Here is a 20,079-nt window from a genome sequence, read left to right as displayed (position 1 = left end):
TAAAAAAATATAATAAAATTGACATTAAATATTACTTTGTGATTAATTTTAGTATCAACAGACAATATTATGTTCTGTAAACTTGAAATTATCATTAAGGAGAATTTTAAATGTTTATGGTTTTTATTGTTTTATACTATTTTGAGGATCTATGCTAAAGTCATTCTAAAATAATCTCACAGGGTACATGGCAACACCTACATGTGTATAATCATCAAATCATCATTCAGACATCCTACCTGTAGTAGCTGACCACCTCCTGGTCCTCTTTCTGGCCCTCCTTCGCATCCTGGGCCAGCTCTCGGACGCTCTTACTGCGGATCTCCTTACAGTTGTCTTTCCAGAACAGCCACACCTCCTCTTCATCTTCTGCCTCCACTGGATTCTCCCCATTTGTCGCAATCTCGATCTCGAACCTTGACAGGACCAATCTGGCAGGTAGCACAACACAAATTTCATAAGAGACATTTCTGCTTAGCAAATTCTAATGATGGTTTAAAATGAGTCGCTCACTTGGTTTCAATGAGGATGTCAGCGTTGCTAGAGTCTAGCACTGCGTTGCAGATTAGCTCCTGTGTCACAGGAATGGATTTGTTCATGGACACACAGAGATCTGACAGGTAGTCCAGAAACCTAAATACAAACAGTGATACATTACATATTTCTTAAAGACACTGGAGGAAAAGGTTAAGAGGCAATTTCATGTTATATACAGTTCTAAGGCAAGAATAAATAATAAACAAACACTCTGTCTCAGTATTTTAACTAATTTAGCTTTGAAGGCTTATTTAAACTTTCAGAGCTTGACATGAAACCCACACTGTTGTACCAACAAATCTGACCCAGAGTGCCTCCTCTATGCCAATTTCATAATAGCAACCAGGCCCAGTCTCTTCCTGTGAGTCTCACCTCGGCTCCCGGTTCTTGCGCACCAGAGTGACAAATGTGTCTATCTCAGCAGCAGTGATGTGTTTCTCCAGCAGCTTCCGGTTGTTGTGAAGCAGAGCTGTTATTGTGTCTTCTGCCAATACATCATATCCTATCTGCTTTTGCATGAAGCGAAACTGTTTTGCTATGTATTCCTGCAAACAGAAAGAAATTAAGGGAAAATTACTGTAGGGGAAATCCCATAATATTTAGAGCTCAGAGTGGAGCTGCGCAACCTACTTGGTTCTTCCTGTAGTCCTGCTGGGAATGACGGAGCACTCTGTAGCAAAGCCTACAAATGTGTCTAAATGGTGCATGGCGCTGGTCTCCCAGCTCTTCCAATCGCAGCATGGGACCATCGCCACTGTCTGTGAAGGGGGCTTGGAGGAGCTTGAAAATCTGGAAAAGCAACAAAATTGTTTAAACTTCAAAGTGCAGTTAAACACTTGAATAACACTTGTGCTGAGTTTCATAGCCTACCTGTTTAAGGATATTCTGTTCTCTCATGAGTTTCTGTCTCTCTCTGTTGGGCTTGTTGACCATGATCTCTAAAACATCCTGACCACTGTTGGGGATGTCTACCACAAAGAAGACTAAATCTTCCAGGAGCTTGGTCACAAACCTGGACAGTGCACATGTGAAAAAATACCCCTGCAGTACAATTCATCAACAATTTTCTCAGACACAACAGAATTAGCCTCAGAACTTCAGAGGCTGAGAAAAGCAGAGCTAATTCCTACTCTTATTTAAGGGATAAATTACATGTACAGTATACGCATAAAATGTGATAATGTAGATGATAATGAGTAGAAGATTATTATTACCTCCTTTCATTTTGTGTGATGGTGCCCTTTTCCAGCTTGCCAGCAATGGATGCTAAAACTTTGCTTGCATCATTAGCAAAGTCTAAATCACGCACTTCTGCAGGCGGCACAGGGACAATGGCAAATGCTTCCTTGTCTTCTTTTACTGCTGATGTGCCAATCTATAAAAACAATCTCATTAACAATCTGCAAGTGTTCAAAAGCCTTAGACACACATACCAATCATTAAGCTACTCACCCGTAACATAACAGGTTTCTCCTCCTCTTTGTCAATGGGGAGGTTGGTACTATGAACCCATGTATTTGTGCACAAGTGTCTTAGCCTGACATAGGAACTCCTAGAAGTGACAGAAGTGGAGATGATAAAATAAGTATGTTGCTATGAAAGTGTTGTTTTGGACTTTTTCTCCTCACTTCACTTTCGTGTCTTCCTTTCAATAAATTCCCTTTCTGTATCTTCAGATCACATAAAACTGTGTTTGAATGGTTTTAAAGACACATTTTCGATAGCATTACAAGCTCAACTGTTTGTTTTACACTCAAAACTCAACCTAAGACACTCCACAAGCCTTCCTTTCTCAACCTTCTCTCAGCAACAATTTCCCAATCTAAAGTGCCAAAGACTGTAAATCTTTAAAATAGTGCTAGCAAAAACAGAAGAGTACAAGTCTCACATTGATGGGATTTACTAAAGGTGTACCTAATAAATAATGATCCACTATATTTTAGTGTTTATAGTCAGGTGTAGCAAGTGAAAAAGGGCATTTAAGCACGCTGACTAGGGTAGGAACATTCTGTTTACAAAGGATTCCTCCGCCAAGCATGTGGTAGTTTTTCAGATTTGCCAGTAGTGACCTGTACAGCATCATTTCCCCTCCATTAAGCACTAAACCTCAACACATAGTAAAGTCTGTGCCAACTATGTCCTTCATTCTCACAGCATCCAACCTGCTCCGTGTGTGTGTGTGTAAGCTTATATAGTTGGTCACAGACAGCAGACAGTAGCCATATTCTTGGCAGGCGTTACGTAACCGCCTACTGGAGCTAACAGGCTTACCTTTGTGTACCGGTTTTCTCAGGCATTAATTAGTCCCCTGGCTAAAGTGACGACGTGACACAATAGAGGCTTTGATGTAAGGTGGGGAGGTTCTGTTCTTATCTCATGTGCACTGATAAGGACTACTGTAATTTTAGAACTACACGTTCTCTCTCACACAATACAGTCAGCAACAGTTACAAAAGAGTGGCTTACAGATAACGTATGTGTGCAGGCCAGCCAACAAATTATGACTGAGCTGCTACATAAATATGATTGCAAATGACTCACTTTAATCTTATCTGGGAGTCAGGAGCAGATCTCCTGTTAAGGCATTTTGACCGATGACATGTTTCAGTTTTTGAGGTGTTTATACAAAATCTGGTTTATGATTGTAGCTCATACACATAACAGAGATCTCACATTTTGAGACTGAATCATTTCTCCCTGTTTTTCATGTTACCCATGTCTAATTGGTTTCCTGTTTTACCCCAGACTGGGACATTCCTAGCTCTCCTTGGCAGCCATCACTTATTGTGAAGATGAGGATCAATGGAAAATTGACACAAACACAGGTCCCACAATACTCACCAGCTATATGTGCATGTGCTGCATTTTGTGTTTCAACCAGCAAACAAAACACACATAACAAAACTAGATCTTACCCATAGTTGCGAAAGCAAACAGCTCAGAAACTCCCCTCTACCTCTGTTCCAAATTTCCCCTCAACAACTGCGCTGAGATGATGTAGTCTTGACATCATCGTGGTCTTTTATTAGCCAATGTGGTGGTGACATGTTTGTCATCAACACAGTTCTATATTTTAAATTCCTGATTTATTTATTTCCCACTGAAATGCAGAACATGTTTCCCCTTGATGACTTTTTCACATATGGGCAAGTATGCCCCTCACTGCTCTTCTGACTTCACTCTTCTGACTTTATGTAGATAAAGATTCACATTCTCTATCATCTCTGTTGTGTGTTAGTGAGGCTGTGTCACCTGGGCACCATGGAGTCCCCGCCTCTTAGTGTGGTAGGGTCCAACTCAAAGATGGAGGAGATATCCATACCGTCGGGGACAGGCACCAGAGTGTACATGATTTTCTCCTGGGGAGCCCGCAGGCGCCCTCTTAAAGCTTCATTATCTGCATCGAGCTAATGGCAGAAAGCATGTACTTAGAGGGGATCAAAACACTAGTAATAAACTGTAGTGTAGAAGTTTATGAGATGATAAAGAAGAAATAAAAGAGGAATATGCACTTTTTCACTTTAGTCTACAAGTCACCACTGTAGCTGATTTCACAACTTAGTCCTTATTCCTGAGGGGGGTCATACAACATAGAATCAGCTTCAGTGTTCACTGTAGTGCCTTGTCACAATTTCATTATTAACAGGCGCGCACACAGTGTCTCTATTAAAGCCATTGCACAACACTGCCACCTAATGGACCTAGGCATGCATCAGGTGAGTTGATGGCATGATGACACCCGGTGGTAATCTAGCATTACTAAAATAAAGGCACATGCTGCCTAGATGAAATGACTGGTTGATCCAAAAAGAGAACATGCAAGAAAGACTTTATGATTCATGACATGACAATGAGAAAGGTTTGTGCAGCCAGTACCTGGAAATTAAAGGGTGTAAAGTCCACCACCTAGAACAGGAAGCAAGGATCCAGCATAGATTTTAACAGATATGACATTTATCAAAGGGCCAACCAGCATGTTGTTGCAAACTATGACATCAGGTTTACTTACTGAGGACCGCTGCTCAGCACTCTCTTCTTCAAAGTCTGGATTCACCTGAGAAACACAAGTCAAACGCCCTCCTCAGCACAATTAATCATATAGTACATCCTCCAAACATGTCGAAATATTTAAACCTGCATTTAAATGCTGCATTGTCAATTAAGCCAATGAGTTCAGTGCATACATACATACATACCTCACCCATCTCAGCAGCCAAATAGCACCCTGTGGCCAAATGTTTAAACCTAAACAGGCTGTTCCAGTAGCCTGCGCCACCCCGACATGGGTCATGGTGGACTACCTATAGTAAATGCAAACGACATGTAAAGATTAACATTTTTCAGATTTTTGTTTTTTTCATTTATGGTAATTTTGTACTGTAGCTTTATATGCCCACTCCTCCATGGCTGTAGCATTAGAAGATTTAGAACATGTTGCACTGACCTCCACTTCCCACAATGCTTTGCTGCTTGTGGCAGAAGTTGCTGACTGCCGGCCTGTTGTTCTAAGAAAAACATATTGCTTCTTCCTGTGGTCATCACACGTGAGAAACTTTTCCTGCTCTGCGTGGAACAACCTCACTACATCACCCTGAAATTACATACATTCTTGATGTAGTTTCTTTTAAATGTCAAATGCCAATTTTAGTTTTTAAACATGTATCTTCACATGCTGATTCAAAGTCAGTTAAACTGCATGTTAATATCTGTGAAAGTTGCTGACAGTGTATGAAGGCACTTACCCCTTTGAGTATAGTTTCCTTGTTGTCACTCCATTTCATAAACAGAACGACTTTCCAACTTGTATTGCAATTTACAGAATTAACCTGAAAGGCAGGACAGTGTGCGATGTGTATGTACATGTACAAATTTGTATGTTTCCTACTGTATATACAGCAGCCAGAATGGCTGTACCTCATTGCACCCTGGGTTGTCCACTAGCTGGTGGCTGCTGGCATGTAGAGGTTGTCCTGCGTTCACAGGATTAAGGACTACTTTATCTCCGATCACCACCTGCAGAAACAATACAAGTGCATGAAACAATTACTTAAACATATTTCTTTCATTTTAAAGGGACTCCCTGTGGGTTTTGGAGACCTTGTTTGCAGTATAATTGTAGTCTTCAGCTAACCACTAGGTGGCACTGCAGACCAAATTGTGCTTGAGATTTAACTGTAGCCATGACCCTGAGCATTCACCACAAAGGAATATAAGCTGGCAGTAACCACCAATAAAAATGTTTGGTCAGGGGCTTATTTGTTTTCCACCACAGCAAGAACACAAGATGAATCCATCTTAATCTATATATTAAAGAGCCAAAATATGTAGTCTTTCAACAGACCTCATGCCAACTCTTCACTGCACTCTACGCACCTGACTGCTTTTATATGTGACACACTGGAAACCAATAACTATTCTCTGTAATCATTCCAGCTTAGAAGTGCTGGACATTTGTACAGTGCAAAAATTTAATTCTCTTGTCACTGCCACTGTTTAAAACACTGGTGTCACAATTAGACTCTGTTAGATTCTGCACTATGACTGTCCCTTGTTCTCATGTAGGTAAGATGGATAAATCACAAAGGAAAGATTTCCCTAAAGGGATTTATACAGTTCAAATTAATTAATCATTTAGCAAACTTAGCTCTATCAGCTTCTATCAGTCACTAGCAACACTTGCAGCAGGATAGGCAAAGGTCATGCACTGTAGTGTGTGCTCTGTCTATGGCAACATAGCTTACTTTCCTAAGAAAGAACTAGGAAAGTACCCAACTTAGCATCAAACATGGTGTGGGAATCATGGCAAACAAAAGAAAATATATCATATGTCAAGTATTTCTAAATAAATGAGGTGCTTATATATTTTATTTATCTTCTCTAAATAATCTGTCTAACTGTATGTGAATGCATGTGACTGCTGTTTTCAAATTACATGAGAAGTCTAAAAATATATCCTTAATTTTTCCTACTGAGCATAATTAAGTTCAATCCCACAGCCTGCTCTACCCACACTGTCTCCCAGGGATCTCAGCTTGTAGAAAGGCTGGATGTAGAACCAGGATCCCTCGTTTCCTGCTGAGTCCAGAGTTACTCTCATGGCATTTTTCTCCAGCAGCGCAGGTAGGCGCTTGTTCACTGTCAGGTATTTATTGCTTTTTAAGTGCAGCAACTGTTGGCAAAACAAAGAAACAAATTGAAAAAAACAGTTAGAAGCCACCCAGTTAATTACAACAACACAAGTATGGGAGTGGAAAGAATGAGAGTTTGGACCAAAGATAAAAAGGCTGGCGCAACAGCACTCAGGGAAACACTTGACTGGAATGTGCATCTGCAGGAAGTGTTTGCTTTTTTCTGTGTTCTCTTTACTCACATAGGTACTTGGAACTCTACATGCAAAAATGTTCCTAAGACCTTTGTAGGCTTTGGTTCACCTAGCTACCCAAAAGGTAAATCATTAGTAACTGGACTTGTGCATATTTCAGAGGCCACAACGGACATTACTAAAATGCACAGCTCTGTAGCACTGTGTTGGCAGAGCAGAGTACATCTGTTCCTAAATTTATATTTAAAATTATTTCCAGTGGCAAAACCCCCATGAAATCTCCTAATTAGTGCCATCTACAGCCACACTGTACTGCCTTCCACCCTCCTGTCTTAGACCAAGAATGCATTACTATTCTTAGTTTGGGATGATCTCATACCTGGGTGCACAATACTCCTGTGCAGTAAGCAAAGTAAGATAAGACCTTGCAGAGAAGTTTATGGCATGTCGTTGTGCAGCAGCAATTATTTAAAACACCCCTTAGACAAAATTAAAACAAAATTATGGTCAATACTATCAATGGTGATAAATATTGCTGCAGCTGTGTTAAGCAAATCATCTCAGTACAGTAGGTCCCAGAACACACCTGAATGACATTTCCATACTGGATGACTGTTCCCAGCAGCTTGCGGTTTTCAGACTCATTCTGTTTCTTCTCCAGATCAGCAGCATGCTAATGCACACAGCAGGGGACAGAGAGGAAGCACAGTAGTGAAGTCACGAACATGTTTTCTACATAAAACAACAGTGATTAAAATGTTAGTCCTACATGAAGCTTATTGAGGAGGACTGTGTCCGTGGTGCTGTTGCCTCCTGGTTTTGCTGCCTTCCAGAACTGCTTCTGTGCTGAGTATCTGTTCATGGGACACAGTTTGAAAAGGCAGTCTAGAAATCGAGGAAGAAGGACAACAGTAAAAAGTTAGAGTGCTGCCATCATGTAGAGCTGATCTGCACAGATAAAAGGCTGTCAGCACAGAGATAGGGCATGTCAGAAGATGATATATCACTCACATCTGACAAAGAAATGGTTTGTCAATTTAAAAAAGTCAGTATTCAACTCGGTCTGTCCAGCAATATTATATCTATAAAGACTGGGAAACAGTCAACTTACAAGTTCTAAAGTTCATATCATTTATTGTCATATGCACAGTAAGAAAACATGTTTCCCTGTACAATGAAATTGTTACTTTGCTGTCCACACTGAATGCCATTAAAGATTAAGGTATAAAATAGAATAATTTAACAAAACAGCCAATGTGAGAACAGCATGCAAAAAAAGTTTACACAATTACTGTCTTGATGTAAACTGCAACCAGTCAGTATGTGCAAGGGTACAGTCCATTGTTACAGACTCTTGTGAGCTGTTGAGGAGTCTGATAGCGGAGGGAAAGCAAGAGTTCCTGAGTCTGGTGGTCCTGCACTTCACACTCCTATACCTCCGGCCCAAAGGAGGAGAGTGAACAGACCTTGTTGGGGGTGGGTGATGCAGCTGGTCAGGATGGAGTCCTCAGGAAGTACAGCCGCTGCTGAGCTTTCTTCACCAGCTGTGTGGTGTTGAGTGTCCAGGAGAGGTCCTGGCTGATGTGGACCCCAGATATTTCAAGCTGCTCACCCTCTCCACTTCCAGTCCCCAGATAAACAGTGGCTGATGAGGGCTCCTCTCTCCTTCCTCATGTCCACCATTATCTCCTTGGTCTTGTCTGTGTTAATGGGTGGGGTTGTTGTCCTTACACCATGTCACCAGAGTAGCCACCTTCCTTCTGTAGGCTGCTTCATGCCCGCCAGTGACACCGCCTCTATGGTGTGCGAATGTTTGTGATGATGCTGGCTGAAGTCCTGGTCCCTATTTTGACAGACTGAAGTGTCCCAGTCAGAAAGTTCATGAGCCAGTCACAAAGGATGGGGTGTAGTCCGAGGGAACAGTTTGTGGGTGAGCTTGTGGGGGATGGGGGTGTTGAATGTGAAGCTGTAGTCAATAAAGAGCATCCTGATGTAGGAGTCTTTATTCTCCAGATGTGAGAGGGAGATGTGCAGGGTGGTCATTCAGACAGGTGGGGGGGGGGGGCTCTTCTTGGGAAGGCACATGGGTGCTAACAAGCTGACAGACTGAAGGCTGTTGTTGTCTGGTCCTGCCGTTTTGCTGAGGTTGATCCTCCTAAGGGGGATCCTCCTTTACCTGGGCTGAGGAGACAATTGGTGGGGGCGAGCAGGTGTAGTGGTCCAGGTGTCTGTGAGGCTCTTCTCTGTGTGAGGGGTGGAGGTCTCGAAGTGGGTGTACAATGTATTGAGGTCATCTGGCAGGCTGTCTGCGGCACTGATGGTACTGGAGCTACTTCTGTAGTCCGTGCCACATGCGCCCTGAGTCATCAGTGGAATAGAAACCGTCCAGCATTACAGTGTTACAGCACTCGTCTGACCAAGCTGACATGGTTAATTGCTCATCTAATTGTTAATGACAAACAACTAAATCTCAATCAGACCATAAGCTATAGGGAAACTATATTTACTGCATATGCTGTGATTTCAAATAGAGATAACCAATGCTACAGGAAAAACAAATATTTCATTGTTATGACTATAACTGGGTCAGATTGAGACACACACTACAAACACGCAGCCTCTGCAGTACTGTTACTGTATGTTAACTGGTACAGAGAACCCAAAGACCAATAACTGGTAAAAAAAATAGCCACTCAACTGGCAGCTTCTGAAATGCGGCCGTTGAAAGAGCATCCAGGGATTAACCATCATAGGACGTGGAGTGGAAGAAGGAGGACAGGGAAAGAGAGGCCAAGGACCAATACAGAAAATGGGGCACTAGGAGAACATATGTCTGACAGGGATAAGCTATTAAAGGAAGCGAATAACTGGGTGGAATTTAAATTTGAAAGATAGTGGGGCTTTTGGTAGAGGATACGTTCACCATGAATGGCTGGCAATAAATCACTCTTTTCAGTACAGTATTTTGTATTGTATATAATCCCAAATATCTTATTTGTACTTGCTGTTTAAATGCTTATCATCATCATATATGTGTGCCGAGTGTGACTACGACAAGTTTACAGTCAAATGTCTACTATATGTATAATCAGTAATGGATTATTATTTTGGTAACCTATCATGTCAGATGGGTTTAATAATGTTAATGATGGCTTGCTTATACATGTAAGATAACACACAATGCCAGTGGATCGCCAGTGTATGCAATGATGTCTGCTAGAAGAATTCCATTCCTCATGAAACAAATGTCATCATCACATAAAAAAACACACCAGGTTTGACTGAATAACAGCAACTGAAAGAAACTAAAAATGTTAAAAAATGTTTTTAACTGGTTTATCACAATAAATTCAATATATGAAATAGAACTGCAGCAAAAACTTTTTATATACTAAAACTAGCCTGCTCAGGATGAGCCACATCCATATTTTTATGACATTACATCTCAACTGATTTCCACACACTGTCAATCACCTCCGACTTTATCTGTAACACAAAACAACCTTTATGTAGTTATTTTTTTATTGATTTACTTGAAACATGAAACATTGTTTCTGTGCAAGACGTGGGTGTTTCTTTTTCAAACAAACAGTTCTGAGAAAGGGGCCTCAAACTATAGGCAAACAACACATCTGTCTGCGTTTATTTAAGTAATTTCCCCCTGGGACTGAGAAAATTCTGATTCTGAAATGGCTACCCATCAGGATAAATGAGGTTTTCATGGTGTGTAGGTGTTCAAATCAGATGAACTCATCTTGGTCTTTATGCTAATGTGCTCTCGCCATGAGTTTTTAAACACCTCTCAAATGCAATATCATCATTTTCTTGATTTGTTTTTTTAATAATTGCTTCATGAAACTCATTTAGAACATATAGGGTTTGGCATTTTATATATTTATATAATTTTATAGCACTCCTACACTACACTGTAGTGCTAACAAAATACAACCGATGCACATCTTACATAGAATCACCAGGTAGCAGCAACACATCTGAAAATGTGCAAACCAGGTTTACATTGCATTTTTATAACAAAGTTATGTATAGGATGTGCAAATATCTCCTGTATAAACAGACTACATGCAATCAACAGAAAGAACAAGAAGCGATTTTGCATTCAGATTCCTACAATACAGACTTTTAATATCTTGCATGTGCTATTAATACTCAGACGTTGGGATTTAGCTCTGGTACACTTTGCTTCTGGCCTTTCTGAGAGAGGTGAGAATGCAGTCTGTGGCTGGATTAAACATAACTCACAATACTTAGATGTTTTGAATACTGACACGGCTTAACAAAAACTGTCCAAATAAAAATATTTTTCAATATGAAAAGAGCAACATGTGGCACTGTTTTGTAGCTGTGAATACTGTATATGGCCATATATTGAAAAGGTGCGCATTAGCGCCAGTACTGCTAGCAGCCTCAGTTCTGCTAGCACTCCTGCGGTGTATAGCGATGGTGCTCTTTGAATATAATTTGAATAACTCAGTTAAAAACAGACAAGAGTTTTTTTTTGCATCCTCAACTAGATATGCAGCCTGTTTTAAATCCATAAAAGAGTGATACCTGCTATCTGCTTGTTCGCAACAGGAGAAACGGTTCAAATTTTAGTTATGTCCTAACTGGTGTAGTACTAACGAAGCTTCTGCAAGGCTACATTATCAATGAATTTTGCCCCCCACGAAAAAAAAATCTACCTCCAAAAAAGAGCCACATTCTTCACCTGAGCCAAGAAGTAGTGTATAATCACTGAGAAACTCTGTCCAGGGGTACAAAGGGGTCTCAGCAGAAAACAGAAACACCTTTGTCATAGCTGCAAAAATCAAAACCTTTTATGCTCAGATGTCTACTTCTATCTGTTACTGTCAGGCTTCTTTTAGTAACAAAGTCATAAAAAACATGAGCATGTCAAGATCTCATCACTGGGCTTGGCTAAAAATGGGTCACAGCAATATAGACGTCCATCAGCTAACATTGTAAAGAAAAACCATGGTCATGGGCTATTAGAGAAAAATATGGTTCTTTGTTTGAATGGTTAGGAGGCTGAAACAAATGAAATTTTAACACATATTGCTGGAAGGTGATCTGTATACATGTTCAGCTGTCAGTTTGGAGCTTGTTATTTTATGTTAACACGTAATGAAAGATTGCTATGACAGGTTTTCAACTGAGCTCAAACATTCAGCCTTAGATTTAGAACAACACCATAAGTGGAAGATATGAAACTCTTGTGTCTAGTAACCATGTCATGCAGAATATAAAAATATCAGATGAAAAAAAATAAATCTACTGGTTAGTTACCTGCTTAGCCTAAGTAAGTAAATAAGTACCGTAGTATCTCCCATTCTGCTCATTGAATTATTCATGTCTGTATTTTGAAGTTCTTATTCACCGAAAGCCAGTTTTAGACAGTGTAAGTACTAAACATATATGTAAATTGTTAGAATATTAGATTAGAACAAAATGTGCAGATATTTTTGGTGGGTCTGTGTGTTTCTTTGTTGTCATGTGCCATGACAGGAAGATGTTAAATAAAGTCTTGCCAGTTTTTTTTGCGTATAAAAATGCCACTTTAATCAGACTGATCTAAGTAAATAGAAATTACCTTGGTAACTATGTCATTTCACATTTACCGTAATTAGTTATTGCTGTTACCCAGGTGATCGTACCTACACTTAATGGAGTAACATGCCTTTTGGTAGATGTTCAGGATCACAGCATGAAGGTGTGGTTTAAAATTTTTAAGTGCTTTTGAACCAGCACTACTAAACCAGCATGAAGCATAATTGCCAAACAACACTTCAAACACCATATAAACAAAACAAGCCTTAAAGAATTCAAGCCCAACAAAGGGGTTCTTACACAGCTTACACACTCCTTATCTTGTTAATTACTCTTTTAGATGTAACATCATGAGACCAGCACAAAGGAAGAAAATTACACATATACTCCGTCAATGCAATGCCCCAAACAAGTTGACAGAGCATCATTTAACCAACCATTAAAAAAATGCAAGTAGTACGGGCAGTGCAGACATCAAACCATTCTGACTGTGAAGCCTTACCTCTAAATTTCTTGGGTGGGTTGTTGAGGTCACCTGTGTCTGGCTGTACCACGCAGCGGTCATCCACAAGCCTGAGGACATAACAATCATTATACGGAGTCAAGCATTGAAGAGACATGCAACTTAAACACACCAATGATCACAGAGGTTTTGGCACTGTAGCAATACCTAAGGGAAATAATATAGCTCATATAAATGAACAGTTAGAATAGTATTTGTCTATTCATTTTTTTTGCTCTGATTTAATGAGACTACCACCATCATAAGGTTGATGTTGCCACTAACCAATCATTTGCACTTTACAGCTACATCTGTCCAGACTCAATATGTGTAGGGTTTTGCAGAAAATATATTATAGCAAGGGTGACCTTTGACATTTTGTATATCTAATGTCTTCACTTGATTATCCTTTACTATTTAGGCCTTAGACAGGCTTAGGCCTCATTTAGTTTAACATAATGTTATAAAACAAACATGCAAATCACTGTATATTTACAGCATCTACTGAAAGCTAATTTACTGCTGTTTTCAGGTGTTAAAAATTAATATCTGAAAACGATCTGCTGTGCAGCATTTTGGTTTCTGATAAGTAGGGCCCTATGATTTCCGCGATCACGGAATTGCGGACGGAATACGGAATTTACATTTTAACGCGGAATATCGCAGAATTTTACATCATTTGACTGTAGTGCCGTTTTTGTGTGTAAGAGGAACGTATGCCCGGGGAAAACTGCATAGAGGGAAGCTAATATGGGTGGCACAAGAAGCCCCTTCTACAGACTGAGCCCCTCCATTGTGAAGCTGCTGCCTACAGCTCTGTCTTCATCATTGAAAAAAACTGCGAAACTCAGTACCGAGCAGTTCCCTAACCACTTCTGTGCGCCACATATAACATATTAACAGATATTGCATAGATGAGGTGAGTAAGTGGGAAACTTGTAGAGAGGGTAGCTCACAGGGACTAACTGTCCCTACAGCCTACATAACTTGTTTGACTTACCCTTGAAGAAGTTTAAAATGTTTGGTTGTTTTATAATAAGTCAACTAAAGTTTCATCACTTGCTGCTTGTTTTTGATGCACTACTGTATGTTACCATATTGAGGAATTGTGTTGTCACCTCAATAAATCTAAGTTAGTTTCTATTCAATTTAGTAATTTACATTAAAAACACAACGCTTCTGGTAGTAAAATCAGGTCAAAAATTAGGATTCCCAAAACTATACTGTAAAAAACTGATTTACCCTAAATAATATAAAATAAAATGGAAAAAACGGAATTCCCAACAATTAAAACGGAAAAAAACGGAATTTTGGAAAAAATAAAACTGATTTTATAGGGCCCTAGATAAGCCTTCAGATATACAGATCTGTTAGTCAAAATGGACTTTCTGAATTGTATTTCATTGTCACCACCTAAAGCAACACATCCCTTCCCACTCAGCCCTGTGTGCTTTTCAGTTTTCACTTTAAATAAATGTACTTTGAATTAAGTGGGAAAGAAGCATCCAGTCCCATTGAGGGAAGCATAAACCTCACATACAATAAACAACCAACACAGCAAGAAAGAAGCATTAGAAAAAAACTGAATGTTGGGACATCAGTGACCTTTGACCTTTTATCACAAGTCAATTTCTGACTTCAAGAGAACATTTGCACCAAATGTTATAAGTTTCCATACACTGCGATACCTTTGATGAATTTAGTCATGGTACCTCTTAAACATCGTCTACTTAAGCACTGTTGTTCCACAGTGATTTATAATTTTTCTACACAATATTGAAAAGAGTAAGATTTCTGGGGAAACCCTTGGGGATGCTATGGGATAGTAGATCAGCACAAACGAAACATTTCTGTAGGATGCTCTGCCTGGTCCAGTCAGTAGCATCTTTTTATAGCTCATGCAGTATACACTGCACCGCAGGAGCACTATGATGATGAAGGAAGAAATCACATGGTGTGAAAATCTTTGTGGGAATGAAGAGCCCCTTGATTACAATGATGCACTGATGGGCCAAGCTCCAAAACCGATAGGCACTTCAAGAGTCATTGTTATCCAAGGTCAAGAAGAAGCCTGCTTATTCTCTCTGTGATACAGCGTCATGGCTGTATCAAGATGCTTGCCATCATCCTCTCTGTGCCAGCAGTGGTCCAGGTTTACTATTGTCTCTCAGAGGTCAAATCAGTATGCTGACAGTGAACACACCACCTAATGCAATGATGCTATTTATAGTTACATCCTCTAAGACGTTCTCCTTAACAGAGAGCACTCACGGCAGAAAGGGGAGGAGGGTGATTACTAGGCATAACAACACAAGACGGGAAATTTGACAAATGAGGTCTGTCACGGTGGCAGTCTTCAAAGCTGTGCACACATTTGTTGCTATGGTAGGTGACGCACAACACTAAACTGTGAAAGCTGGCAAGGAGAAGGGCTCAGCAAGGCCTCTGGTGAGTGGCAAATAGAATGGTGACATGGCAAGATGAGGAAGATTGCAGCTCTTAAAAAGAAGAGGGAGGACAGCACAGCACAGCCGCTGTGCTGATTTCACCTTGACAGATGAAAAATAAACTCCCTTGGGTGAAAAATAGAAAGGAAGCATTGAAGAGACACAGGACGGACTGCAGAACATAACATGCTGGACTGGACACATCAAGGAACACCCTCAGTTCTGCTACTTTTAGCCTTCTATTTTCGTAACCATCAATTGTACGTCATGTACTGCTCGATTTTCACATAATGAGATGCACTTTTAACTCATTGCCTGCAATTAGGGAGGAGGAATGTCAAATACTTAACTAAATGGTGCTCAGTGTGTGGCTGCAAGAGACAGGCTAATCCGAGGTTCAGCACACCAAGGAAATAAAAAGAGACAACTAATACTTGACTCAAACAATCTCTCATAAAAACGTGTGGCTGACACTTTCATCCAGATTAACTTGCATCGTTGCTTTATAACCACCGATAACACAAAGGTATCACATTAAGAGAAAGTATACATTTGACTGCAAACAATCATCCCATTGATGAGATGACCATAAATATGATTTTCTGACTTACAAAAACTTTAATGGTTAAATCTTGCAACCAAACTACAACAGTGTAAATCCGTTCTCTCAACTACTGTACCTGAGCTTACTTGATGTTCACTAAGACAGATTAAGCAGTGTTATGTAAAATAAGTCTAAGGGCTCAGTTTAGATATAAGACATCGTAAATCTCGGGTAAAACTCATATTTTAGGTCCACGTTCCCTAACTAAATAGGAAACAACTGCAGAAGAGATATTTTTAGGAGAAATATTCAATGGTTTCATTTAAATTATGTCACTTATCATTCAGCAAGAAAAGATGTTTGTGCTGCTAGCCGTACAAAAGCATTAAATCCATCCTACTCCCCTTTCCTGCACAACAGTGTGTGTGTAAATCATTACATGGGTTACTATGTTTGTTTTGCAGCACATTATATTTGTGTATTTTGAACATTGGGACAGTGCGTTCTACAGTGTCACCAGAAACATTGCAACAGGAGGGGAGAAAAGTGGAAGTGGTAACATGGTCATGAACAGCAACATAAAAAGTAGCTGGCTTACCCTAAGGTGCTGATAAATCCACTGGTGGTGCCCTCTGCATACAGGGAACAAATGTCCCCAATATGGAGGAAACTGGACATTTTGTCCGACATGGTTTCTCAGGTCTGCCGAAACCTACAAAAGATTGACAACAAGGGGGATTAAGGGATAAGGATTTTTCTGTGGAAACGATACATTTATTAGCTGATCAAAAGAAAATCCACCTAAAGCATCTTTGATAATTGGGTGTCAGATGATTGAGCTAAAAGTATTGTAAACTCAGAGGCCGTCCTCAGAGCACCACCTACTGTAAGAGTATCAATGATAAAGTTCTGAATTTACTTATAACTGGGCAATTACACTTATTATCCCACTTCTACTATATAATTGCACCTGCTGCATTATGGTAGGTCCTTTATTATTAATATTACAAAAACGAAGGAAAGAAGGGTTAAAGTGCTTGGACTGTAACACGTTAATGTGAAATACCTCTGTGGCATGTAAAGATAAACAATAAAGAAGAAAGTAAAGTTTGTGTGCACTGTGCTACTGTTAGCTAGGGGGAAACCGATGCATCTTAAATTTAGGTCACCACTCTTTCCAGGTTGTTACAATATCAGTGTGTTTTTTCCCTTGTCTAGCTGGCAAGAAGTTGTTTTAACAAAAATACGGAAACTCTGTTTGTATATCAGCATGGCATCAAACCACATAAGATAAATGGAGCTAAATCTATAGACTGTATGAAGTTAAAGGTTATGTACCCAATCACAAATGACTCACCCCGCAGCACACTGTTATAAACTTTATATTTTGTACTGCATAGTCCAATGCCAAATTAAATCAAGTCATTTAAACGTCGCGGGATTTTAACTGTTTTGTGAGTTGTCGCCACATTTTGTATCGCACGAGCTGCAGCAAAACAACAGAAACAAATGAGCGCGTGGGCTACTTCCTTGACAGGGATGCTTACATCTCAGTGACAAAATGAACAAAGCCCCGGCTACACACACACACACACACACAGAATGACTTTACCTGGCAGAAATGAAAGAAGGCGTCAAAAGATATACAGAGAGAAACGCGGGAGGAAGTGGGTCAGTACAGGATAATTTCCACAGCGCTATCCTCGGTTAAGTCCATGGCAGTGAAACTCCAGGTAAGAGCAGCCTGAGCGGCGTTATCTCTGACAGCTGAATGCGTCCTCGGCAACAATCCTCTTCTTACCTCCTCCACATGTCAGCGCGGGAACGCCCCTTTCGTTACTATTTATACTGCAGCGCAGCTTTGTGGGTAATGTAGTTTTGACGGTATTAAAACTAGAACACACAGATAGAAGGAGTTTTTGGCCTTGGAGAAGCAATAGCCGGCCTTATTATTATATTTAAGCATTCAATTATATATATTTAAACGTATGAACAACATATAAGTAGTTTGTGACTCCATAAAAATAAAAAAGTACTTTTCTACATCTAATCCACAGCAGCTGACATGCATACCCACACAAATAATAGCCATACATATGTCACATGTTGTGGACTACTACTGTGGACAGTAAACATGTGTCTGAGATCAAACCCGTGTAACCTGGAGATTTTTATGTATGGAATGTCACAAACAGAAGCACACACACACTGCCTCAAAAAGGGAAGGAGGGGGGTCACGCTGTGCATGTCAATGTGTGAAAAGACACAAGATAAAGACATCATTTGTGTGGGCAGCGTCCTGTCAGAAACACTGATCTGGCCACTGACAGTCAGATTCCAGGGTTTGTATTTATGTATTTATTTATCTGCACCAGTCATCCAGATAGAGATCTTGCTTATGGATCAGTTTCAGTAGCCTATGGAGTATCTAAATTTGTAACACAAGCTTTGGAAACCTCTTTTGAGTGATCTGATTTATTTGAAGTTGACCCATTAAAACCACAGTGCGACATTTTTAACTACTAGAACTGGAACACACTCTTTTGTGTACTCAAATATTCAGTATATTCAAGTATACTGAAAAACAGACATTTTAAAAAGGAGCATAAGAGGGCAATCTTAGTGATGTGTCCAAAAGTATGAAGAAGCCTAATGGAGTAGATTCATTCATGATTACTCCATTTGCAAAATGAATCAGAAACATGAGGAGAAAGAAGACTTTCATCCTTGAAATGGACCCAATTCCATCAATTAGCTCTTAATTTGTTTTCTCTGTTGCAGGATGTAGAGATACTGGAGTAGAGTGCAGTGGTAAGAGACCATTACCATAAAAGTGCTTCTTTTCTCTCTCTACATTCCACATCTGCTTTTCACCATGTTTCTCATTTAAGTCTTTGACATGTTAATATCTGCACATTTCCTTGCTGTAGGGGCCAAAATCCTTCAACATTCATATTATAAAGGTCTGTATTCCTGGTGTTGGTGTGAAGTGGATGAAAAAGCTCTTAATACGCCTGTGTCGTCACTACCAGCCCTGCCAGACACTCTTCCCTCGTATTGCTTATGCAATCGGCCATCATTATCAAATGATAAAACAGATTATATCAAAAGTATATTCAAAACCACTTATGTAAAACCAGACTGTGCAACTCACTTTGTGGCAGGAAGGGTGGATGAGGGGTGCTTTGTTTCCAATGCATGGTGACCTTACACATCAGTATTTGAGAGACCAACCTTCTTTACACTAAAAGTGTTTCCAGGCTCTGGATAAATTTGACATTAAGTGGAGTTGAATACAGATCACTGAGTACTCAGTTGTCATGGATACAGTGTACAGACGACTGGCTACCATTACACCACAGAGCAAAAAAAGAAAAAAGAAAAAAAGAAAAGGTTTATAAATACAAAACTGGTGCTGCTGTTTGTGAATTGCAGCACTTTGGATGTCAGAGAAGGTTTGGTCTGTAGCTAACACAATGCTTTCTTTATTCTCCCAGCATTATTGCTTTTATAATAGCACACTACCTCTTTAACCTGAAAAGCTCATGTGCTCCCCACACAGTGCATGAGACAAACTAGAACCAGCGGTAGAGATGGGTATGCGATATGTGTGGAGACAGATTGATTTCTAGTGCGCTGTTAGGGTCATGAACAAGTTTAGCAGGAGAGAAAAGATGATTCATCAAAATCTGAGTCCTAGCTGACGTAAAAACACTGGCTTTTCAGCTCAATCTACAAAACCACTAACAAAACAACAAACAGAACATCTGTATGCATGAAACGCACCGGAGACAGTGGGATGACAAAATGCAGCGATCATCTGTGTGGGTGCACAGATTGTGATTGTGCATGTGTTAGAGTATTCTCATGTGCAGATTCAGGCCTTCCCTGAGCAGTGATGTGTGGGCACAATGGATGGTAGTTTTCTCGTCTGTGGCTTAGACAATCCTCTGTGTGGGCCATGCCTGCAAAACTAATCCTCACATTCATCAGGAATGTCAAGGCAGAGCAAAATGCATGAGAGAAAAAAGACTCCTGTGTGCTTTCGTTTTTCTTTTTGGAAAGAATGTTCTTATATTTCATATCAGAGATTAAGTGCCAAACTCCAGATCAAGTCTGGTCTTGTTAAAAAGAGAGATAGAGGGCTCTGAAACCTCATAGC

At 40.0% G+C, this 20,079-nt stretch overlaps 1 protein-coding gene across 7 annotated transcripts in view; it reads right to left on the bottom strand.

Moving 5' to 3' along the window:
• itpr1b (inositol 1,4,5-trisphosphate receptor, type 1b) overlaps window positions 1-17,701 on the bottom strand; it is a 66,657-nt gene extending 48,956 nt beyond the window's left edge. For 4 of the 7 annotated variants that reach the window (XM_028405305.1, XM_028405308.1, XM_028405307.1 and 1 more), the window contains exons 1-20: window positions 17,530-17,701; window positions 16,516-16,629; window positions 12,927-12,997; window positions 7,629-7,744; window positions 7,446-7,532; window positions 6,548-6,706; window positions 5,452-5,550; window positions 5,280-5,363; window positions 4,982-5,128; window positions 4,734-4,838; window positions 4,547-4,591; window positions 4,414-4,443; window positions 3,790-3,944; window positions 1,990-2,089; window positions 1,752-1,912; window positions 1,408-1,549; window positions 1,168-1,326; window positions 910-1,082; window positions 514-633; window positions 240-431 (exon numbers count right to left, since the gene is read on the bottom strand). In XM_028405305.1, the coding sequence (XP_028261106.1) occupies window positions 240-431; window positions 514-633; window positions 910-1,082; window positions 1,168-1,326; window positions 1,408-1,549; window positions 1,752-1,912; window positions 1,990-2,089; window positions 3,790-3,944; window positions 4,414-4,443; window positions 4,547-4,591; window positions 4,734-4,838; window positions 4,982-5,128; window positions 5,280-5,363; window positions 5,452-5,550; window positions 6,548-6,706; window positions 7,446-7,532; window positions 7,629-7,744; window positions 12,927-12,997; window positions 16,516-16,607 (2,237 nt within the window). In that variant the 5' untranslated portion in view covers window positions 16,608-16,629; window positions 17,530-17,701. The remainder of the gene's footprint in view (window positions 1-239; window positions 432-513; window positions 634-909; window positions 1,083-1,167; window positions 1,327-1,407; window positions 1,550-1,751; window positions 1,913-1,989; window positions 2,090-3,789; window positions 3,945-4,413; window positions 4,444-4,546; window positions 4,592-4,733; window positions 4,839-4,981; window positions 5,129-5,279; window positions 5,364-5,451; window positions 5,551-6,547; window positions 6,707-7,445; window positions 7,533-7,628; window positions 7,745-12,926; window positions 12,998-16,515; window positions 16,630-17,529) is intronic. The other 3 variants (XM_028405306.1, XM_028405309.1, XM_028405312.1) reach the window with 1 other exon arrangement.
• Window positions 17,702-20,079: the final 2,378 nt, after the last annotated feature.

The sequence above is a fragment of the Parambassis ranga genome, chromosome 5, assembly GCF_900634625.1.
Source record: "Parambassis ranga chromosome 5, fParRan2.1, whole genome shotgun sequence".
Lineage (NCBI taxonomy): Eukaryota > Metazoa > Chordata > Actinopteri > Ambassidae > Parambassis > Parambassis ranga.
This window is presented reverse-complemented; position numbering and strand designations above follow the sequence as displayed.